The 25,165-nt window shown below is 42.1% G+C and overlaps 1 protein-coding gene across 1 annotated transcript in view; it reads left to right on the top strand.

The window, feature by feature from the left end:
* GRHL2 (grainyhead like transcription factor 2) overlaps nucleotides 1-25,165 on the top strand; it is a 125,253-nt gene that overhangs the window by 61,858 nt on the left and 38,230 nt on the right. The window contains exon 8 of the mRNA XM_068983877.1: nucleotides 18,414-18,572. Within this exon, the coding sequence (XP_068839978.1) occupies nucleotides 18,414-18,572 (159 nt within the window). The remainder of the gene's footprint in view (nucleotides 1-18,413; nucleotides 18,573-25,165) is intronic.

Raw genomic sequence — 25,165 nt, 5'->3', positions numbered from 1 at the left:
GAAGTCACACACATTCAGTTACCGAGAAGCTAAATCAATCACCTTTTGACAGGCAAAGGGGTGTACCTGTTTCTCTGGGGCCTCCCCCTGAAAGGGCCAGGCTCCTTGTCCCTCCCAATTCCTCCAGGCCCCCAAGCTCCATTTTATCACTTGGGGCTGACAGGACCGGGCTTAAAAATCTTTTCTCCCTGTACCGAAGTTTCCCCAAACACCTCTGCAACTGCCTCTTTCTTCGGAGGCAGGATGGCGTTCAGAGCTCTGTCTGCACAGGTAAGCAGCTGGACGACCCCACCCTGACTGCTGCCCCTTCCAGGCTTCACCTGGTCAAGGGAGGAAGCAGGGCTTCAGGTCTCTGAACTTCACTCCCTGAGAAAAAGCCATCACTGTGACCCTGAGCCATTTCTTTCCTGTTGACCTTAGGCTTTTCTTATTTCTCTCTGGTGCCAGCACAGTTAAGAAGGGCAAAGGTAAAAATCTCTGGAGGATAGACATCCACCATTGCATGGATTTGGGTAAAAAAATGCAAGAATTGCGGATACTCAGACTTGCTTTCCAGCCACGAGTCTCTGAGTGTATGGAAACTGAGCTTTGTGGCTGGGCCCGCACTTCATCCTGGGTTCTGTACCTTCTGATTCTCAAGCTTCATTTTGCACCAAAGGGAAAGTTTCAGATGAACCCTAAGCTGTTTTCTGCTTCGGTTACTTACCATCTAGGCAGGCGTTAGAAGACTTTGTCTTCGAATTAATGAAAAGGTCAACGTAAACAACCGCTTTCAATGCTTCATTGTCTGCGAGCAGGGGAAGGCCGGGTGAGAAAGGAAACTGGATGGGAGTTCGTGGGCATGATTTAGAGATGAAGATGAATTGCTCAGTGTCTCATTTCACTCAGGTATAAAACAAAGTAAATGAAACTGGCGTTAGGCCCAAGAAAGGTGACCTAAATGGGCAAGCAGAAACAGAGCTCCAGAGCGGCCGAGGGAACGTTCCGGGGGCTCGGTGCGTCCGAGGGAAGGAGGGAGGCCTTGCGATGCACTGGGAACTCAGGGACCTCACAGCAGGGCAGGAAGAGCTTTTCCTCAAGGCTTTCCTCTGCTTGCGCCTCGAGTTCCTCACCCGAGCCCAGGGCCTCCTCCTCGTGGTCCTTCACTTCTCCCAAAGGCTAGATTACTGGGCTGGGTAAGGGAGAGGCAGCCTGTGCAGTGGTGTCAGGGCCTGGAGTTGGAATCCTTGGCAAGGCGTCTGACCCCTCTGGGCTTCAGTTCCCTCACACAAAGCAAAAACAAAACAACTTTTCCGATCGTCTCTGCTGTACCAAGCATGTGCTTGGGGGGTTTGATGTGTGGAAACTCAGCCTCCGAGGGAGGTGGGGGACAGCAGTGTGTGAGGAGTGAGAGGCAGGTCCAAGAACAGCCATCCACTGTGAAGACAATGGGATCCCACCTTTGGAATACCTTGTCAAGGTAAAGCCAGCTGAAACTGCACCCCTCATTTTCCTTTTCATGGAATCTGATAATAAGTTGCTAGAATGTGCATGTATTAACTGTCACCAGTCAATAGAACCTTTTAAAGAAAATGTCGAAACCGGAAGGGACATCTTAAATGATGGTGGCTCTCTGGTCAACCAATGAGATAATTAATTTGGTGTAGCTGACTCTTCTTTCATTCCCCATAGGCAGGGCTCACTTGTCTTGTTTAAATATGTGTGTTTGTATGTGTGCTGACACATTTACGCTCACCTATGCTTTGACAAATGGCAGTACTTGCTTGTTGTAGCATAACTTGTTTCTTTAATACATATTTTTAGTAGCTATTATTTGGTAGTTGTAATCGTGTACAGTCTGGATAAGTAATAGAAATAGTTCCAAAGGATTTTGCTGAACTAGTGGGAGAACTTTTAAAGAAAAACCATAAAAGTTAAATTCATTTCATTAGGTAGGCTGAGAAGATTTCTTTTTTCAGGCTGCAGGACATAAGGTTTTTCTTTAAATATAACTGATTTTATAATAAGCAGGCTGCAAAAATAACCCCACAATTACACAATTGGGAAAAAGTTTTCAATAAAGCAAGGCACATAAAGGGCTTCCCAGCTGGCTCAGTGGTAAAGAATCCACCTGCCAATACAGGAGAGGCAGGAGATGTGGGTTTGATCCCTCATTTGGAAGATCCCCTGGAGAAGGAAACGGCAACCCACTCCAGTATTCTAGCCTGGGAAATCCCATGGACAGAGGAGCCTGCCAGGCTTCAGTCCATGGGGTCCCAAAAGAGTTGGACATGACTTAGCGATGAAACAACAACAAAGCAAGGCATGAAAGGTGTCCCTCTCATGGTGGAATTGTTTATAATTCATTTTGTGGACTTCTCAGAAGCAGTTGCCTTGGCCTACGAGTTCCTGTTGGTAACAGCCACACAGAAATCCACTGGAGGCTTCGGGATCGGTGCCCCATTCAATGTCACCTGCTGCTTTGGTTTTGGTGTGGCCAGAGGACACAAATTTGTGACCCACCACCTTCATATGGTCCACAGAACATAAATGTATGTGGGTTTCATGCACTTTAAGTACTTTTATTCCAAATTTTAAAATATTTTGCCCGCATTTAATAGTCAGATTTTTGTTTTTTAAATCCAAGTTTCCAGATTCTTTTGGACTCTGGCAACATTAGCGCAAGTGTTTGCAAGGCTGTGAGTGGCTCTTGTGAGGCACCAACTGTTCTCTTGAATGCTTTCTCTGCCTTTCTCCCTCCTGGAACTTCCCTTGCCTGGTCCTCATGAGCATTTGAGTTTCCACGCCTGAGTCACACCCGCTCAAGCAACCGGATATGCACTTTACCTCTTTATTGGCTTTCAGGGTTAGGGGAAGCAGTGACACAGGGAGGTTAGCACAGGCAGGAACGGGGCAGTCAGCAACGCCATCACCCTCCGCCGGCTCCTCTGGCAGCAGGTCGCACAGAGGCTGAGTTGGTGCCTGTACAGAGAGCTGCAGTGCCGTCCTTTGGAACACACACAGGGGTAGTAAATCTTGATCTTTGAACGTATTAAAAAAAAAGTCAGAATCACTTGGGTCCAAATGTAAATATCTACCAACAATTTGAATAATATCATTTCAAGGGTAAAAATTATATATATATAATTTATTAAATTTATATATGTCTATATAAGTTTACATATACAAATACATATATATACAAACACATATACATACACATATATAAATACACATATATATACATGTATATATAATATATATATACACAAATGTACATACATACGTATAAATATATATACATATATAAATTGACATATACATATACAAATATAAACATACATACATACAAATATATATATATTTGCACAAGACCAGCTTTGAAGTACACTATATCTGAAGAAACGTTACGAATGTTCTTTGAGACATGTAAGCATCATTTGAGAAAAATATGTGTCTTCCCAAGATAGCTTTTATTTGGACATTTGGCTTCCCTGGTGGTTCAGATAGTTAAGAATCTGCCTGCAATGCTAGAGACCGAGGTTCAGTCCCTGGGTCAAGCAGACCCCTGGAGAAGGGAATGGCTACCCACTCCAGAATTCTTGCTGGGAGAAACCCATGAACAGAGGAGTCTGGTGGACCACAGTCCACGAGTTCACAAAAGAGTCAGACACGACTGAGCGGCTTTCACTTTCACTTTTGGTTTTGGTGCATTTACTAAAAGAACAGAATAAAACAGTCTGATATTTGGTAGTCTCCCCACGTACACATCATTAAGACCTGATGACAAAATTTATGGATTTTTTCCAGAACACTATCGTCTTTTGTTGCTGACCCACATTCTGTTCTTACCTCTCCTTTAGTGGGAACAGAAGTAAAGTGAGAACGTGAAACTGTAATCAGTTAGTTTAATTTAATTACAGGGGAAAATTTGGCCAGGGAAGGTGTTAACGCTGTTCGTTGCCAGTCTCAAGGGCAATGTGGTTCTGGCAGAATTCCTGCCGAGTTTTTCCTCCCAGAACCGGTTCTGCTGGTTACACTACAGTGTCTCTGCACAATGACTCCTGCTGGCCAGAGCCGTTTCCCACTGTCTAGAAGCTCTTGTTGGAGAAGGAAATGACAACCCACTCCAGGATTCTTGCCTGGAGAATCCCAGGGACAGAGGAGCCTGGTGGGCTGCCGTCTATGGGGTCGCACAGAGTCGGACACGACTGAAGCGACTTAGCAGCAGCAGAAGCTCTTGTAATGTGAACGGGTGTCCCAGGGTCCCTGGGAATGACCGAGGTGGCATCCAGGTAGGTGAGTTCTGAGCATCCTTGCAGTCACAGTTTGGAAATTGATGGGGTGGGGCACAGGATAATAAAGAAGATAAAACCCTGAAATGGGGCTCAGGTCGCCAGATCTCCGGGCATAGGAATAGCCGGTTTTGTGTCTTCCCCCTTCTTAGCTTTAGCTTCTCGGCTGGAAAATGACAGGAAGGGGAACCGCACAGGGCTGACAAAGTATTAAAGTTCCATCCTTATGATTCTAGTGGAGGACTACAGGGCTAAGTTTCTTCACGTGACTCCCACTTACAAGGTCATTTCAATGTTTCTTTCTCCCCACAGCCAATCCAGTACCTACAAAGTAGATGTGTTGCTCACTAATTCCCAAGATGAGAAATTCCCAGGCAAGCCCCTATTGAATTATTAAAGAGCGGTAAGCTCTGATTCCTGGCACCGAACACCGGTGATGACATTATCCCAGAGCAGGAGCTCACAAACCCTAATTACAGGCTCCCCTTTCTCCCTAATTTCTAAGGAGATTCTTGAAACCAGGACCCTTAGTTTTGTCCACAGCCCTTTTCTCAGTTCACAGTGATTTCAAGATGAAACCAGTCTCGATGCGCTACAAAGGCCTCTCTCATGTGACCACAGAGAATTACCTGAATGTTAAGATGCTGCTTAGTGCTCGGAGGAACAGGTTTCTATTTTGGTCTTTTCACTGGAATCAGTTCAGTTCAGTTCAGTCACTCAGTTGTGTCTGACTCTTTGCGACCCTATGAACTGCACCATGCCAGGCCTCCCTGTCCATCACCAACTCCTGGAGTTTACTCAAGCTCATGTCCATTGGGTCGGTGATACCATTCAACCATCTCATCCTCTGTCGTCCCCTTCTCCCGCCTTCAGTCTTTCCCAGCATCAGGGTCTTTTCAAATGAGTCAGCTCTTCGCATCAGTTGGCCAAAGTATTGGAGTTTCAGCTTCAATATCAGTCCTTCCAATGAACACCCAGGACTACTCTCCCCCAGGATGGACTGGTTGGATCTCCTTGCAGTCCAAGGGTCTCTCAAGAGTCTTCTCCAACATCACAGTTCAAAAGCATCAATTCTTTGGTGCTCAGCTTTCTTCACAGTCCAACTCTCACATCCATACATGACTGCTGGAAAAACCATAGCCTTGACTAGACGGACCTTTGTTGACAAAGTAATGTCTCTACTTTTTAATATGCTATCTAGGTTGGTCATAACTTTCCTTCCAAGGAGTAAGCATCTTTTAATTTCATGGCTGTAATCACCATCTGCAGTGATTTTTGAGCCCCCCCCCAAAATAAAGTCAGCCACTGTTTCCACTGTTTCCCCATCTATTTGCCATGAAGTGATGGGACCAGTTGCCATGATCTTAGTTTTCTGAATGTTGAGCTTTAAGCCAACTTTTCCACTCTCCTCTTTCATTTTCATCAAGAGACTCTTTAGTTCTTCTTCACTTTCTGTCATAAAGGTGGTGTCATCTGCATATCTGAGGTTATTGATATTTCTCTTGGAAATCTTGATTCCAACTGTGCTTCATCCAGCCCAGCGTTTCTCATGATGTACTCTGCATATAAGTTAAATAAGCAGGGTGACAATATACAGCCTTGACACACTCCTTTTCCTATTTGGAACCAGTCTGTTGTTCCATGTCCAGTTCTAGCTGTTGCTTCCTGACCTGCATATAGGTTTCTCAAGAGGCAGGTCAGGTGGTCTGGTATTCCCATCTCTTTCAGAATTTTCCACAGTTTATTGTGATCCACACAGTCAAAGGCTTTGGCATAGTCAATAAAGCAGAAATAGATGTTTTTCTGGAACTCTCTTGCTTTTTCCATGATCCAGCAGATGGCAATTTGATCTCTGGTTCCTCTGCCTTTTCTAAAACCAGCTTGACCATCTGGAAGTTCACGGTTCACGTATTGCTGAAGCCTGGCTTGGAGAATTTTGAGCATTCCTTTACTGGACATAAGAACATTGGATGTGGTCCGTGTCATGAGCTGCTTCATATTGTGAGACATAAATAAAGCTCTCGTATTGGGTGACTTGCTTTTGTCACGTGAGATCCAGGTTTCTTCCTTTTCTTCCTGGGCGGGTCAGCCCTTTCTCTTTCCAGTGCTGTCTTTTCCAGGTACAGCCAGTGGTCCGCTAGCCAAGCATGGCTCTACTCCATCTACTCCTGATGGGAAGGAAACCAGCCCCTCAGGTGAGATCCTCAGGTCTCAGTGTTGGTAGCATCAGAGACAGGATGGTGCCGGTGCCAGTGCTGTGGTCACAGCCTATGAAAAGGCAGTGAACTGGAGGAAATGCAGGTTTTCTAACCTTCTTGAACCCTGCAAATTATTCAGTCTTTGTTGAAAGTAAGGTTATTGAGAGACTTTTAGCACCAAATCATGGCAGAGCTATTAAAACTGTCCCCAATTTATCTCATCCTTCTTCCTTTTCTCTTTCTCTCAACACTTGTTTTTTGTCTAAACATTTAATCAGTTTTTATGGGGCTCCACTGTGTGTCAAGCAAAGTGCTTTGGAAAGTTACAGTTTCGATAGTCTTGATGAATCATGTCTTCCAAGGGGATGCTTCTGAATGAACTGTGTTCCCTTCCTACCAAACTCCAGTGCTGGACACCAGGGAGAAGGGGAGATGTGTAAATACTGATTTGGGGGATTAAAAGGGAACCCAAAGAACTGGTCAAAGGAAATCACACTCCTGAGTGTCCATGGGTTCATGATCTAGTTTGCTTCCCTGACCCCGACCTCCTGTCAGCAGTCCAGGGAGTCCTCTTTCTGCGTATCAGACAGTCCAGGATGAAATTGAGTTGATGGATATTACTAATTCAGAAAAAGTTGGATCTTAATGTGTGTGCATGTGTGCTCAATTGAGTCTGATTCTTTTTGACCTGCCATGGACTAACCTGCCAGGCTCCTCTGTTCATGGAACTCTCCAAGCAGGAATCCTAGACGTGAGTTGCCATTTCCTCCTCCAGGGGATCCTCCTCCAGGGCATTTTCCCAACCCAGGGACTGAAACCATGTCTCTTGTGTCTTCCACATTGGCAGGTGGGTTCTTTACCACCGGCGCCACCTGGGAAGTCCCTTATGTCCTAATGTTTTGCCTAAGTAGAGCCCAGGTTTCAACAGGTCATCCTATGGAAGAAGAGAAATATTATAAGGCATCTTCCTTGGTCTCCAAAGTAAACAAAGTATTGAGAGGCTCCTGGGAGGAGTCTTGAGGGGCTGAGATACACACTGCAAAGCAGGGCAAATGGCATTTTTATGTGTTTGCTGGGGCGTGGTGTGGATGAAGGCAGCTTTAAAAGGGAAAGGTAAACATTTGCTGGAGTCTTTGTTATTGAACTTCAACAAAGCCATACCTTTGTTCCAGTTTTATAAGGTAATGGATGGCAGAAAAAGCTATAAAGCTGGAGTTAAGTCACATTTGGAAGGAATAATCTTTGGAAGGCATCTCACCAGAGCTATCAACAGCTTGATCTTTTGTTAGAATGTGGAGTATCCATGGTTTTTGGCCTGAATTCTGCTGAGGGCTCGTAACTCACATGCATGAACTGTTGTGTGCAAGTGGAGAGTGAGACTGCAGACAGATTTCATAGACTGATATGTGTGTGTGTGTGTGTGTGTGTGTGTGCACCATGGTTAATATTTATTCAGTGCTTACTTATTGGTATATACCAGGCAGTCTGCCAGTTGTTTATATGCCTTATGCAATATTCATATTTTAAGTGGCTATTATTTTTCATTTAAACAATGAAGAGATTGAAGTCCACAGAGCTTACACGGTGAATGCACAGTAGAGCGGAGACTCCCACCCTGGGAATGTCTGTCTGAAGCACGTGTTCTTTCCATACTGCCTTTTTGTCTTGGGAGGAGGTGGTCATAGTGTCTTCAACCTTGTCTCTGGTGAAGGGGCTGGCATCCCCTCGAAGCAGCCTGCTTGCTGTGCATCACGTGCTAGGCCCGGCAGTGGGGATTTACAGGCAAAAAGCCAAGCAGGGTGTCTGCAGCTCTCAGAGGCCATCCTGGCTGGGCTGAGGACTCACACACCTCTGTACATAACTGTCAAATAAGGAAGAAAGTGACAAAGCCTCTAGTAAAAACAGAATTAAAGGGTGAGGAGAGTTCTGGACAGGATGGTAGCTCTGGGTTTTGTTTTGTTTTTTTTTTAATCACAAAATTAAAAATTTTTCTTGAGCACAAATAAGTATCCACCTACTTGATTAGTAGCCCTGTTCGCAAGTATTCTCTCCCATTCTGAGGCTTGTCTTTTTGTCTTTGTTTATGGTTAGTAGCCAGGAACTTTTTGGTAACTTAATGTTTTAAGCCATTTTTTTGAAACTGAAGTATAGTTGATTTACAATGTTGTGTTAATTTCAGGTGTATAGCAAAGTGATACAGTTGTATATGTTGTGATTCTTTTCAGATTCTTTTCTAATTCTTTCTAATAACCATTATAGATTATTAGAAAATAGTGTATATAATTCCCTGTATTATACAATAGGTCCCTGTTGATTATTTGTTTTATATTTGGTGGTGTGTATATGTTAACCCCAAACTCCTAATTTACACCTTCCTCCTTCCCCTTTGGTAACCAGAAGATTGTTTTCTATGTCCATGAGTCTATTTCTGCTTTGTAAACAGTTTTATCTTCTAATTCGTTTTATTTTTATAAAAGCATTTCTATTACATTTTTAATTTAAAAGTTCCCCCAATGTCTTATTTTAAAAGCTTGCAAATGAAAAGTTGAAAGATATTAATACAGTTATGACCACATACCCTAACTCTTCAGCAGGTAGAGAGGATACTAGCGGTGTGGGATCAGGGAAGACCCAGGGGAGGGCGTGGTGCGTGAGCTGCATCTGAGAGGGGGCCGGGAAGGGGCTCCAGGTAGCAGGACAGGGCACTCGCAGGCGCAGAGACTAGGCAGCCCAGCAGAACCCTGGAGCGGCGGAGCTCCGCGCGAAGTGGCTGTGGAGGGGCGCGAGAGACGTTGCAAGAGGGGCGAAATGCCGCAGAGACTGGGCAGCGCAGCAGAACCCTGGGCGGCGGAGCTCCGCGCGAAGGCAGAGTGGCTGTGGAGGGGCGCGAGAGACGTTGCAAGACGGGCGAAATGCCGCGGGGAGGCTAGGAGGGTGGGTGAAAGAGGCTCAAGGTGGGAACTTTAGACCCACCCATTAGGGGACGTGGAGGAGGAGGAAGCAGAGAGGGACGGAGTGGTCAGTAAGGAGAGGACAGAAGGGTACGGGAGAGCAGGACAGAAGGAGGCAGTGACCGGCGAAGTGGGTGACGCAGGCGGTGGTTTCTCACAGCCGGAACCTGTGAAAGCAGCAACAGGTTGGGAAATGGTTACAAATGCAGCCCTCCCACCTGGGACCCAGAGGGCAGAGTCATGACAGGTTTGAACAGCATACCCCTGCTTGTAAGGATGCTACCTGGAGGGAAGCAATCTCAGTGAAGACCGAGGTCAGGTTAAAACTGTGGGGGACAGGGCCTTTACGTACGGTCCCTAATTTATACGTGCTCATGTTGAAAGCTTGCATTGCAGCATGGTTTACATGATGAAGAGGCTAAAAACAGCCTCGTGTTAAAGAAATTGTTACTCCATATTCATGGATTTTTTTTTTTTTTAAAGCGAAAGAAAGGACTCTCTTCAGAATGTCCTGTCAAGTGAAAAAAAACAAGCAGGCTGCAGAACTGTGTTGACCATGTTACCATTTGTGTTGGAAAGAAAAGGATATGAATTTGCATAGCAGGTTTCTAGAAGGATACACTAGAAACTGTGACCGATACCCAAGAAACTGTTGGTTGGGGAGCAATGCTGATAGGGGAGGGGGTGTGGTTTCCACGTTTTACCGTTTTGAATTTTGTGCTAAATTCAGCTATGACAAACTCAAAACAAGTTTTCAGTGTTAAATGCGAATAGAAGAGGCTTAAAGTCATAACTGATAACCAGAAATCTGAGTGAGTGGCTCTTTCAGTCTGTTTTGCTTCTTCCTCCCACTGAGAGCTCATTATTTATGAAACAGCCCCGCCCGTTGTTACACAATATCCAGATTCTTCCTTGTCCTGAGGTGCTGCTTCACAAGACCTGTTCAGGTGACAGAGCCGAGTGGCTGAGACTGGCTGTCTGCAGAGCCACGAGGGTTCTGCTCCGGAGGGTACACCTTCGCTCTCTCCCCAGCGAAGCCTGAGACTCCACCACTCTGAAAGGGTCACACAGAGATAGAGTTTGTGCTTTCCAGATCAATTCACCTTCATAAAATATCTCTCTGTTCAAGTTAATGTGAATATAACCACTCTGGAACCATTTGGAATCAAATGCCTGGAGAGAGTCTGGACAGGGAGCTCTTGGAGTGGTCTGGTCGAAAGGAGGGCTTGAACTGGGGACCGCAGTTGCAGAGGGTGTACGTGTGGGGCAGTACTCTGTGGACTGTGCTGTGGGGGCGAGGAGGAGCTTGGAGTCTCCGAGTAGGACTGGCAGGGTGACCAGGAATCTGAGGAGATGGAGACTGTGGTGGTCATAGGAAGTTGCCGACGATTTTCATGGCATCTTATAGTTGAAAACGGAGACCTCAGTCTCCATATCTGACTGAGATCATGTACAGCAGAAACTAGCACAACCTTGCAAAGCAGCTATACGTGCATAAAAATTAATTCGAAAAACAATACATTTTTAAAAACGTGATCTTGAAGTATCACTGTATCAAGCTAGAGGTTGTTATACTTATTTAAAAGAAGAGGCCAATGAGGCCCAGAAAGGTTCAATAGTTAGTCCAAGGCCACAGAGTCAGCATTTGTACCAGGGACATAATTTTGAGCCTCTTGTACATTTTTTTTTTTCTTTCTTGCTGTGATTTCCTCTCATTTTGCCCTCCAGCGTCATAGAAAGCTCCTTCTTCTCAACAGAACGTCACCTGTGAGCTGATCCCATTTAATCCCTGTTTCCAGGACTCTCAGCTTCCACAGGGCCTCCTTCCACAGCCTTGCAGCCTTCTGTCCCTCCTCTCTGCTGTGTGACCACCCGTCCATCCTGGGAGAACACCTCCGCATGGCCCCGCTGCGCATGCGCCTGCCTGTCCTGCTTCTGCCAGACTCCCCAGCTAGGTGCTCCTTCCCCATCTTCACATCCTGGCTCCCTCACCCCAGCAACCTAGCTTCCTGTCCTTCCCTGCAGAGGTCTGGCCTCTAGAAGGGGTGCAGACCCTCGATTTCTGATCCTCCTGGTCTTTTCTCAGCCTTCACTCTGTCCTCTCGGTAACTTGAATGTTGGATACTGTGGCCACAGGTCTATCTGCCCTTGGCCTCAGTGATACACACTTGACTTCATCAAGTGTCCGTGACTCGATCACAAGGATACAAACATCTTGGCTGGTGTCTCCCCTCCGCAACTGCCTTTTCTCAGGCTCCTGAACCTCCTCAGCACTACCCCCTCTCCCATTAGCCTGGCCTCTTTCCTCTTTTGAGAACAGCATGCACGATCTTCTCCTCCGTTTCTCTTCCTTCTAGCTCAGCACTCCTATAGGAAATCCTCCCTGCTTGAGCTGTCTCCTTTTTTTTCAGGTTCTCATAGTATGTATACCCTGAGATATTCACCCCAGTTCCTATTTTTATACACCCCATCACAATGAGAATGTTGTAGCTGCCCTTTTCCTCAAGGGCAATGCCCTACCTTAGATTTCTGGTTCTCCTTTTACATCCATGTGTATCATCTTCATTAGCTTATATACATGGACATACATGATATGTACATAGATACATTCATACTTGACTATATAGTTGGGGCTTGATTTGGGTTTGTTGATACACAGCTAGATAACATTTTTTTTGAGGCTAAATCTGGTCAGAGCAACCAACTCTGCTGCATTTTATCTTGACAACTTCAGCTACTCAGAGCATTCTTGGCTCTTAGAACATTTTGCTTATGAAAGCAAGAACACGGATAAAGGAGGAACTGTGTATTTAGAAAAGTAATTTTCTCTTAATTTGTTAGACAAATATTTGTTGAGTATCTTCCATGAGCCTGGCGTTGGGAACAGAAGGAGCTTGAGGCAGACAAGGCCCCTCCTCTTATGGGCTCAGAGCTGCATGGGGCAGACAGATAATTAAGTACTAAACAGATAAAAGACAAGATAAATCCAGATAAAGTTCAGTACTGTGAAGAAACCAAGAAAGAGCAGCATCCTAAGGTGATCTGCTCGTTGTGGGAGAAGGAGAAGGAAGACAACTCCAGATGGTCAGGGCGGCAATTTCTGAAAAGTTGACATTGGACTGAAATCTGAATGAGAAGAAGGACAGGCAGTGTGATCATCTTTGGGGTCAGCTTTGGGGGTAGAGGGCACTGCCCATAGCAAAGTCTGGCAACTGGAAACAAGCCTGGTATATTCTGGAAATGGAGAATATTGAGTACTAAAGGAATATGGAAGATGTGGTAGAATATGTGAGTAAACCAAAAATGTATCTGTGCCTACTCACGGTATCTGTAGGAGAAAATAAAGAAATACTTATTCAGGTTGTAATCATTTCCTAAAGGTGTTATATAAATGGAGGCATCAGGAAATCTAGGAGTTTCGTAGATTCTCAACAAAATTGCAAGCTCTCTGAGAGCAGGGAGTCTGTCTCAGCATTCTTATGTTCCACCTCGTAGCATAATGGCAGACACAGAGAAGAGATATTCAGTAAATATTTGATGAATGAATGCATAGAGGAAACAAATAATTGCCTAAGACTGAGATTTCACATGTTAATATTATTTGCTTTTAGTTTATCTTTGTGTCTCAGCTTGGCATTGCACTTGCACCAGATGCAATCATATAAATGGGAAAAAAATGCTAAGACGTAAGAAAACCTTCTATAAGGTCGTTAATAATTCTAAGAACCAAGAAGAAAAGAGTAGAGAAACTGGCAAGAGTACATTTAACGCGTTTATATATTCTTTGTGTTTTACGGTGAAAATATGGATTTCTTGGTGTATGTCGTGTCCCTGTAATTTGGAGGCTAATGTGTGCAATTTCTTGTAAAAGAGCTCTTAGAGTCTCAACCTTAGGAAATAAGTAGCTTTCTTAGTCTCTAATCAGGAGATCTAGAAAACACAAAATACAATTATTTAAAGAGGAAAATAAACACTTTCCATCAAACCATAGACCTTATGATTTTTTAAGTCCCAAATTGCTTTGTAGATCAAGATTGGCCTATTTATTTTAATGGCAAGCTCTTGGAAAAATCTTGGAAGTTAATAATCAAGTTAATGTAGCACTTCTACAGCACACTAATTTATTTATTTTAGTAAATCTTACTATACCCATAATACACAACAGAGAGGTATTATAACCCAGATAAAGTCACTTTTCTTGTGTAGGAACTACAAAATGGGAGTTGTAATTCATGTGTCAAAAAGTGACTTTTATTAAAAATTGTCAATTGTCATGAGACTGCTTCCATTTCTGAAAAGGTCTTGGTACCTTTCCAAACGATCTCTCTGTTGGAATCAATCTTTGAACCAATGACAAAATTAAAATTGCATCTATTATCCGCCTGGATACAGTTGATTCAGTTAACATTTTTCTAAAAAATAAATTACGTGCTGTAAGAATTATAGGAAAACAACATTTACAGCTCTTGGTTGACAGACTAATTGTTCACAACATTTCTTTACATAATTAGGGCCTCTGCTAAAGTTAAAAAGAACTTTCTGTGCTTAACATTTGGATTAACATTTAGTGAGGGAAAGTGTACCTTTTCTCCAAGTTTCTGTAATACACGTTTACAAACAGTGCTTTGTAGATAAACTTCCAAGAAATTCATTGTCACATTTGCCTGCTGTGTCTAGAGCTGGGACATGGTTGGGTTTGCAAGATGAAACAAGTGAATGCTAGGTTTTCGTTAATGTCCTTCCATGCCCCCCTCCCACATGCTACCACCCATCGCAGTTAAAGTTCAACCATTCGGGCTTTAAGTGCAGCACAGCGAGACCTCAATTGATACCATCAAGCACACAGAGCGTGCTTTGCTAGTGGGTCAGACAGCCAGGCAAGAAGAAAGCAGTGCCAACCCTATTATAAAATCCCTACTTGTTAGGATAATTCTGGTAACATAACACAGCAGAAAAAGAAGGTAGAGTCTTGTGTTGTTTACTTTTTGTAGAACCAGGCTGCCATGAATCAAAGAGGGCCCACTGGATCTTCTACTAAGGACCTATCTCCTTGAAGAGGACCTAAGTCTAACTGTCTCCTGGTAGGGTCCAGTGTGCTATAGCTCATTTCACCATTAAGACCTTCTCTACTGGGTGGCTCGTTGTTACAGCTCCTCCAAGGACGAGTTAGTGCATGTATTGCAGAATATTGCCAGTAAGCATCTATTATTTCCATAGATCTGTCCTACTCAAGTGGCCCGTATAAATATACATATTTCATCAGCTAAGCTTTCTTAGCCAAGACCTTGGGCTGACAAGGCCACAATTAATACTGCTTCCTGCCTGTCTGGGTATATGTCCATGGCGAGTAAGCATATGGATCAATCACTGAGCCAACCATGAATCCTATTAGCTTGGGAAATACAGAATAGTTTTCTCTTCTGGCTTCTGCAGGACTCGGGAGGCTTTATGAGGGAAAGGGGAAAAAAACCAGTCTGGTTGAGGACTCTGTCAATTATAGCCACCAACAGGAAGATTTCTACATGAAATACACAGCCCCAAATTGGAGCAACTGCATAGCTCACCAGAGTGAGCATTGATTTGCTGACATAAAGCTGTGTTTAGTTATCCATTCTGGCCAAGAAAAACCCCATCGCCAATAATGATAATCCCAATTTAAGAAGTCAAGTGTTCCTAGAAAAGTATGCTTTCATTTTCTGACCTAAAGATTGGTTTCAGTGAAGTTATTGTAATCTTTCGTGCGTGTATTTGCTCAGTCACTCAGTCGTGTCTGACTCTTTGTAACCATATGGACTTTAGCCCTCCAGGCTCCTCTGTCCAGGGGATTCTCCAGGTAAGAATACTGGAGTGGGTTGCCATTTCCTCCTCCAGGGGATCTTCCCAACCCAGGGATCGAACCTGCATCTCCTGCATTGCAGGCAGATTCTTTACCCCTGAGCCACTGAGGAAGCTAGCCTCAAACTTCTGTGATTGCAGGGACTCTTGTTGTTGTACCTATGCTGGTACCCAGCACAGCCTCAGAGACATGGTTCCGTTCAGTTCAGTTCAGTCGCTCAGTCGTGTCCGACTCTTTGCGACCCCATGAATCGCAGCACGCCAGGCCTCCCTGTCCATCACCAGCTCCCGGAGTTTACTCAGATTCACGTCCATCGAGTCAGTGATGCCATCCAGCCATCTCATCCTCTGTTGTCCCCTTCTCCTCCTGCCCCCAATCCCTCCCAGCATCAGAGTCTTTTCCAATGCGTCAACTCTTCGCATGAGGTGGCCAAAGGACTGGAATTTCAGCTTTAGCATCGTTCCTTCCAAAGAAATCCCAGGGCTGATCTCCTTCAGAATAGACTGGTTGGATCTCCTTGCAGTCATGGTAGATACCTAAAAATATCTGTGGCGTGAGTGAATGTTCTCTGCAGTCAGGACATCTTCTGTCTCCTTTTACCCTGAAAATTCAGTAGGAAAAACCAGCATGGAATCTTCCTTCTGAGTGGTCTTCATCACTTAGCTCGCCTAAATCACTGAACTTTTGCATCTCTAGTTACTCTTTGTCTTTATCTTCCTAAATAATAAACAAGTATTTATGGAATCCCTGATCTTAGCCCAGTATCTCTGTGGGTTGTGTATTTCACTTGTGTCTTTCAACTTCAGTATTCTGTGTTCTTATGGCCTCTGTACACATCTCCCTCTGGGGAGCCCTGGCCACTCTGTACTGATCGTTGCTGGATTGCTCATCTGTCTTCCCCTTGGACTGTTAGCTCCATGAGACTGGGATCTGCTTTCTTCTGTATCCTCAGTGTCTAACGTTGTGTTTGAACTACTGTGAACTTGTGTTGATCTTTGTAGAATGAATGAATGAAAAAGGCATGAATGAATGGAATGCCCATATTTATGGCTAGATCTTCTTTAGGCACTTGTTTCCGGATGTAGCTAGAGAAGTGAGATCCTGTGTCATGGTGTCCACAGTTGTGATTACCATGTCACTAAGATGTGTCATCTGGGCTTGGCTGCTGTTGATGTGGTGTGCTGCCTTGCTAATGTGTCTCTATTGCCAAGCAAGGGGCTCAGAAAAAGGCGATCTTTATATAAAGCAAAGTCGCTCAGTCGTGTCCGACTCTGCGACCCCCTACCAGGCTCCTCTGTCCGTGGGATTCTCCAGACAAGAGTACTAGAGTGGGTTGCCGTTTCCTTCTCCAGGAGATCTTCCCAACCCAGGGATCGAACCCGGGTCTCCCACATTGCAGGCTGACTCTTTACCATCTGAGCCACCAGGGAAGACTCTGATCTTTATATAGATATAGTACTAAAAATGAGAGATTCGGTTGTATGAATTACAAAAGGCCAACCAGGGATATGGCCTGAAATGAATTAGATCAAAAATTTGAATGACTTTTAAAATGCAGCTCTTGGAAGTGGCTCTTTGCTTTTTGCAGGGTGTTTTCTGGGGGTGTTGCTGTGATATGAAAGGCTTTAGGACAAGGGTTTGAAGGCGAATAAAGATTTCAAAGGGACCAAATAAAACAAGAGTCAGATAATACATCTGATGAAATGGTTTTCAGAATACATAACTGTACAATTTTAAAACAGTGAGTTTAAAGTTTTCTGTTGAATACAAATAATACGTAGTATTAACTGAAAATAGTATCAAGGATGTAATCTCTTGTGCCTGTTTTTCCCCAGAGACTGCCTCTTCTATTCATGTAGTCACCAGATAAACTGAGGTACTGTCCTTATATCCCTGCGTGTGTGCTGTCGCTCAGTCGTGACTGACTCTTTGTGACCTGATGGACTGTAGCCACCTGGCTCCCCCGTCCATGGGATTCTCTAGGCAAGAGTACTGGAGTGGGTTGCTCTGCCCTCCTCCAGGGGATCTTTCTGACCCAGGAGTCAAACCGGAGTCTCTTACGTCTCCTGCTTTGGCAGGCGAGTTCTTTACCACTAGCACACCACCTGGAAAGCCCCCTTATATCCCTAGTCCTTGATAAATAAAGTGGTATATATTGACATCTGTATACTATAGAAAAGGAGGATCAATTTGGTCATTTGCATTCCTCCTATTCCTCTCAGTATTTTATAATGAGATTATTATTTTTAGTTCTCCTGGGCAGTTCCATTTTTTCAGATTCATACCGTTTTGCTTGTCTCGACACCTCATGTTGTAAGGTGAGAATGCTGATGTCTTTACTACCCGTCCCTCCTCCTGTTCCATGTCTTACTTTGCCAGCTCTTTTACTTTTTCACTAAGCTGAAAGCATCTTAGCATTTACAGTCTATTCTTTGGGGAGGGTTTAAGAATGATTTAATGGGAAAATTGAAAACCAAAGACTAGAAATGGCTTGATTGAGATCTGGTTAATGTTAGAGCTGGGACTAAAACCTGGGGCTTTTGACTCTCAGTCTAGTGGGCTTTCTAGATAAATTCATTGACCTCATTCATCAGAGATTTATTGAATGCTTATTCTTTGCTAGGCACTAGATTAAGTACCAGTAATACAAAAATAATAAAAAATTGTCTCAAATCTCATACTCTCATGAAAATAAGAAAGATAGATGTGTAAACAAATAACTATGTTTTGATGCAATAAGATGCAAAGGAAGATATTGTGTAGCTTTTTTTTTTAACCCCACAGGTCAGAGATTATAGAAATCGATGTAATTACTATAAGTTACAGTTTTAATATGTTGAGAGGAGATAGTGTTTCACCCAACTAACTTATGCATGTTTGAAAAAATAAGGCATTGCTGATATAAAGATAAATTTAAATTGTCTGTTTCAAGTTGAAATATAAAGGCAAAACTTTTATAAATTTATAACTAGAAATTATAATAAATCAGTTTCATGTCTTCAATAAGTTTTATGTGAGAATATCCACATATTCTTTAGTTGTCCTTTTAGGTTTGTTTAATATTCTAATTTTAAGTCTAAGGCTTGTGCATTTTTTTAATAGATCTTTTTTATGGTGACTTGTGACCTTTTTCCTTTCTTCCTTCTTCCCTCAGATTTTCATCACCGTGAACTGCCTGAGTACAGATTTCTCCTCCCAGAAAGGAGTGAAAGGACTTCCTCTGATGATTCAGATTGATACATACAGTTACAATAATCGTAGCAATAAACCCATTCATAGAGCTTATTGCCAGATCAAGGTCTTCTGCGACAAAGTGAGTAAAGATGACAGTTTGTCATAAAGGTGTTCTTGTTATTAGATATTACTTTTGAGGACATTTCCCCCTTGTCACATTTTATTGTCTAGTGGTGTCCAAATAATCACTTTCCAATCACTGTGGGAGTGGTAATCTTTTATTTTCAGTTCTTATGAGCTATCTAGGGAGCCATCAACTGTTTTTTTTCAGCCAATCATTCTACCACTAATTTAATGACTGACATTGTCCTGTGCTAAGAGTCTGATTCACATAGATATAGCTGATCTAATAGATGGATAGTTTTTAGTGGGTAGGTAGATCCTGTCCCAGAACATACTAATATAACCTATTTTATGGGTTAAATGGGGTCTCATCTAGAACCTTTTGGAATGGACACAGCACCTTTTAAGTATGTTCATTAGCAAACATGCTTCAGGAGGACATGTAGTTTTTGAGTCTTCTTGAATTCCCCTGTATGAGATAGGTCAATTAGAATAGCAAAGATTAAAATCCCATGATTATGTGATGAGAGACCCTTACAAATCCCAGATGTGAATGGGACCAAGCATCCACAGTTTCAGAACCTGTATGATGTCAGCATCATGAAGGAAAATAATGGACCCACTTCATGACCAAAGAACAGGACACCACCAAGTGGTCCAAATAGCAGAGAGTGAAGTGGGCCGTCGGAGGACATCTGGTAAGACTGGGGTAAAAGGGGATAGGTTGTGCAGACTTGAGTTTACTGGTGGGTGGGTGCAAGGGAACAAAACATTGGAGTGTTTGGGGCTCTATTAACTTGGGAAAATTATAAATTGAAGTTCCCTTCTAGGATAAAAATCCTGCTCCAAGAAAAGGCTGCTGGGAGTAGAATCCAAGTTGAGTTAGACAAAAACAAAACAAAGGTTCAAAGGAATGAGAAGTTCCAATTAAAAAGGAAGAGGGGAAAGAAAACAGAGTAGTCAGATCTCGGGAAATCCAGGACGATTTTCTGTTATCACTTTGTGAACACAACTAAAGTAGGAGCATGAGGACCATCAAGCTAGAAGAATTATCCTAGCTTACTCATTTCGCTTAGAAATGACCGACAGAAAAGTGCTGAATCCCCTACAGTGTCGCATGAAAAATGTAACTAATGTTAGACTAACTTCTTGTGGACCATGGATGCATGCCAGAAAGACATGCCCCCCAAACAGGTGATACATATTATATGTCCTTATATCTATAGCCTACTGTTCCAGATGGGCTTAGAATTAACAAAATTTTAAAATATAAAATTAACAAAATCATGAAACTTATGACGAACAACATAAACCACAATTTGAAAAACTCAGACATGAGATGTTTGGAGAACAGAATGACTTGAAAAGAGATATAGTAGAATTCAGGAAGGAATTTAGAAATGGAAGATTAAAATGTTTCAGAAGTAAAGACTACTACAAGTAACACGGGAGTAAATAAATGTAAAAGATAATTCCTTAAGATACAAGTATAAAATGGCAAAATTTTAAAGACTTGAAATGAGGAAACAATTAAGAGAAAATAATAGATACAGAAGAGAGGGAAAGAAGATACAAAGACATATAATATGTATCTTTGTGGGAGAAAACATAAACAATGGAACAGAAGAAAAGCTGACAAAGGATAAATCAGGAAAACTTAAAAAGAACACATTTTTAAATGAACTACCAGGCACTTGGGAACGTTGGTTGAGGATAGCCAATATCAAAAGCCACTGGACTTTAAACATATTCTTTGGGCATCGAAGAAAAATAAAATAGACAATGGGCCATTAATTTTTTTCATTAATTTTTACTGGAGTATAGTTGGTTTATAGTGTTGTCCTGGTTCCAGGTGCACAGCAAAGTGAGTCAGCCACACACACGCATATATCTACTCTCTCCCAGACTTTCCTCCCATATAGGCCACCGCAGAGGGCTGAGCGGAGTTCCCTGTGTTACGGAGTAGGTCCCTATTAGCCATCTACTTTATATATGGTAGACAATGGGAATCCTTTATAAGGAAACCCTTATTATCAAGCTTTTCAACAGCAGCACCTTGTCAGAAGACAATGATGTTTACAGTAACCAAGTAAAGAAAATGTGAGCCAAGGATTTCACATCCAGCCAAGCTGATTTTCAAGTATAAAGAAAACGGGCAAATGGGAAACAAAATAAAGCAAGGAAACAAATCCACCAGTGAACAAACAACCACAAGGGCAAAAACCCAGGGAATATTTCTGCTCGAGGAATCTAGTAAAAAAAACTCTGTTTAGACACCAATATGACTGTAAAGACATTGATAAAAGACTGACGGTGAGCATTCCGTGTGGTTTTATCTTGGATCTAATGCTAAAATGATGGGAGAGACAGGAATGGCAATATGATATGTTCTGACAATAATCAAGACATAATTATTTAGCAATTGGGTAGGGTGCGGAGAGAATATGAAAAATAGAATAAGCTGGCAACTGCTGTTGCTGTTATTTTAGTTTCTAAGTCATGTCCAATTCTTTTGTGACCCCGTGGACTGTAGCCTGCCAGGCTCCTCTGTGGAATACTAGGGTGAGCTGTCATTTCCTTCTCTAGGGGATCTTCCCAACCCAGGGACTGAACCCGAGTCTCCTGCATTGCAGGCAGACTCTTTACTACTGAGCCGCCAGGGAGTTGGCTGGATGTGAAAGAGTAGGATTTCAGTTAGATCCTGGGGAGAAGAGAGAAAGGGGAAAAAGAGGTTAGTGGCTGATTCAGAACTGCCAGCGCTCTTAACGGTGCTGCAGTCAGATGGAGATCAAAGAGCTACAGGGCCATTAAAATGTCTGAGTTGTCGTTTAGCAGAGTTGGAGAGGAGGAAGAAGTGGGCATCTGTGAACAGAAGGCAGAGATGGTCATGAGATGAGAGAAGGAAGCAAATTAACTCGAACTACACTGAGTTTAGGGACATGTGGGATAATGGAAAATGTCTCTAAAATCTCGATAGCGTTTCAAGTTGCAATGATTTCAATCAGTGCTACTCGTCAGAGCAGCACAGCCCTCTCAGGCCCAGTTAGGCAGCTTCCATGAGATAGAGGCGGCACAGTTAGGTCGGTAGGCACAGCTGTTATGTAGATGAGAAAATTGCCAGTGAGCGCAGGTAACTCGCCAGAGTCGTGTGGTAAAAAAGCGGAGTAGCTGCATGTAAATCCGTGTCTGATTCCAAACTCATATTCCTTATATCTTTAATTCAGCATATTAAACGTTAAGAAAGCATTTTCAAATGAGGTACAAGGTGGAATTTTTAAAGTACGCATGGGTGAACAATTAAATGATTTGAATCCCCTTCTTTTATTCCAGAAGTTTCAAGGGGAATAGTAGAATCCCCCTCCCTGAATCTCCTTCTTGGAAGGAAGGAGGAGGATTAGGAGTAAGGAGAAAAGGAAGGAAGGGTGGAACGGAGGCCCTGGGCCATCTGTTTACCTTTATGTCACAGCTGGAATTGAAAGTATGAAAAAGAAGGCTTAAGGGATGCTCGTATGATTATTTGTTTCAAGTGTTGACATAATAAATACTAAAAATCAAAATAAAGCATAAAATGCAGAATAAACAGAATGTGCCATATTGCTGTTCACTATGCCCTAGAATGAGGGGAACTCCAAGGAACTAGTGATGTAAAGAGTCTCTAGAGGGTCGTTTTTTTAGTTAACATGATGATGAGGGTCAGGAAACTCTTAGGGAAGGAATCTCATGAGATAAGCAGAGTATATTAATCTTAACTGCTCTTAATTATTCCGATAAGCTAGATGCAAAATCTTTTGCTCTGATTTGTCATTATATTTGTAGCCACGATTTCAAAATACAGGCAAAACTCACTCCTGGGACATTTTAATTCTTGCACTTTCAAATGGGTGTGTAAATGCAGAGATTAATTTGAATCATCCTCTAAAGCAAAAGAATTAAGAGCTACTCCATTTTAAAACTGTAAATTTCCCACAGTTTAGAGTTTTAAACAGATGGAATTTTGTACTATTTATAGTTCCCCAGGTTGATTTCTAATTAATGCACCTGTAAGATTGTAGATGAAAATAAAGGACTTCTCTCCCTTTTTTTGATATTAAAATTTCTTTTATTGAAATACATATATTTATGAATTAAAAATTCAGGATCTGCTATATGGCTATATCTTTATCAATACTTTTGTCTGTATTTTTATGGGCACAGTCACTCAATCATGTCCAGCTCTTTGTGATCCCATGAACTGTAGCCAGACAGGCTTCTCTGTCAATGGAATTTTCCAGGCAAGAATACTAGAGTGACTTGCCATTTCCTACTCCAGGGGATCTTCCCAACCCAGGGTTTGAACCTGCGTCTCTTGTGTCTCCTATGTTGGCAGATGGATTCTTTACTACTACGCCACCTGGGGAGCAGATATCTTTATACCTGTATTTCATTCAGTTATCTTTCATGAAAAATAAGAATCATATTACTGCAAAGAGCAACTATATATTGTTCAAAACTTGAAAATAAAGCCACCGTCTTGTAAGAATTCCCCCCCGCTTTATTAATTCTTGCTTAGAATTACCTTGGAGATTATAAAAAACTAAAGATATTCTTCCAAAATACCTTCTTGGTATCTTGGCCAACTTTAAATAGGTTAAGGCCACATTATTGAGACAAATTTAAGTGAAACAATTTAAGTAGCAAATACAAATGTAAAGATAGCCATCACCTCTCAAGAGGCAGCAAAGGTGATCACAGTATAATCAGGAAATCCTCTGGCATCTTTTTTTCTTTTCTCCAAATTTAACACTTCATAATGAACATCTAAGTGGGGGAAATTATTTTCAAACGATAGATTTGGTATTTGTAGCAAATTATACCCTTCTGGAAGAAGCAGACTTTTTAACATTTTAATGAGAATGAAAATATTTTCCAGAAGCTTTGGGTCACAAATAATCAAAAAAAGGAAAGGAATTCTTGGAAGGTCATATTCAAGGATGCATTCTTCATCATAATTGAATGTATCAAAGCTGCCCTGGGTCACTGTGAATCAAAGTGTTATTTTAAATGAGGATGGTGGCCCTCCTAAGTTTGGATGCTGTCAGAACTGTTTTGGAGTGCTGATATCTGGGCCTTCTGGGCAAGAAGTTTCTTACATAGATGTGGTACCCCGATTAGGCTCTGTGGAAAACGACTCTGTTTTTTATGTTAATCCTTCAGGTTTGGCATATCAAAGAATACCTGTAAAATAATAAGCAGGAGACTTTATTTCTTAAAAATTGACATTGAACATATATAAATCTTGGAACGGTAATTTCAGAACTTTTCTTCACATAAATTGTATTAGACAAAAGACTAATTTTAAAATAAAATTGCTTGACAAACTTTGGAATGCGTCTTCAGTGAGTTATAATTTATGTAGGTAAATTTCTATATTTTGACTTACATGCAATACTATATTGTACAGAACTTCAGATACAGGAAAAAAGTCTTACATGGACACAAGCACAAATGAATAATAAGGGCCTTTTGCTTATATTTCACACCCATTTGAACAAAGTCATGTTTGTGCATTTAGCACTTTATTTTTTTTCCTGAAAGTATTATACCTTATCTAGACAAAAATCTCTATAAAACTTTTAGTATCTCTTGAGGACACTTTCCAAGGAAATATTTTTATATTTTATTTCCTTCTTTCTATGAATTTCTATGGGTTATAAACATCAGTGACAATTTAAAACTTAAAAATAGAGCACTATAAATGATTAGTCTCTTTTTGGAGTAAGAAGCTTTTTGACATAAAAATGCTTATTTATAATATCTGTTTAAACTATTATAAGCATCCAAATCTTACCAACATAAAGTTCTTAGAACTCTCCTGGCACAAAGGAAGTGCCACATCTGATTAGCTGTCGTCACTTGTTCATCAAAATTAGCTCTAAAGCCTCGTCCTTTACGCTGCATGCCTCCATTGGCCACATGTCTCCATTGTGTCATGGCCTTACTTTGGCCAGAATTGGGAATATGTTGTTGTTTTTTTTTTTTTAAAGCCAGTTTGATAAGCAAAATCTATATTTTAATGTTTTACTTCTAAACCATTAGCGTGTCCCTTTCTGTGAATTGCCTTCGTGACTCTTGTCCATTTTTTAACTGGTATGTTAGTTGCTGTTTTCTTTTTAAATTTGAATCATTATTTATATGTTATTGATTTAACACTTTATATGAGATTTTATGGGCTTCCCTGGTTGCTCAGGCAGTAAAGAATCCGCCTGCAATGTGGGAGACCTGGGTTCGATCCCTGGGTTGGGAAGATCCCCTGGAGAAGGGCAGGGCAGCCCACTCCAGTATTCTGACCTGGAGAATCCCCAGGGACAGAAGCACCTGGCGGGCTACAGTTCATGGGATCACAAAAGGTCAGACACGACTGAGTGACGAAGCCCAGCCCGGCACAGCACATGAGATTTATATTGCAAGTATTTCCCCCAACTTGTCCCTTCCTTTTTAATTGATCTGTGTGCGTTTTACAGAAGGATTAAATTGTATGTTCTCAGATCTATCTCTTGTGTGTGATAACTTGGGGATTTTCTAGGGGTAGAGGTTTCTGACCAGTCCATACTTAGCTATTTTTTAAATGTG

This window comes from Capricornis sumatraensis, chromosome 11, assembly GCF_032405125.1.
Source record: "Capricornis sumatraensis isolate serow.1 chromosome 11, serow.2, whole genome shotgun sequence".
NCBI classification, from domain to species: domain Eukaryota; kingdom Metazoa; phylum Chordata; class Mammalia; order Artiodactyla; family Bovidae; genus Capricornis; species Capricornis sumatraensis.
This window is presented reverse-complemented; position numbering and strand designations above follow the sequence as displayed.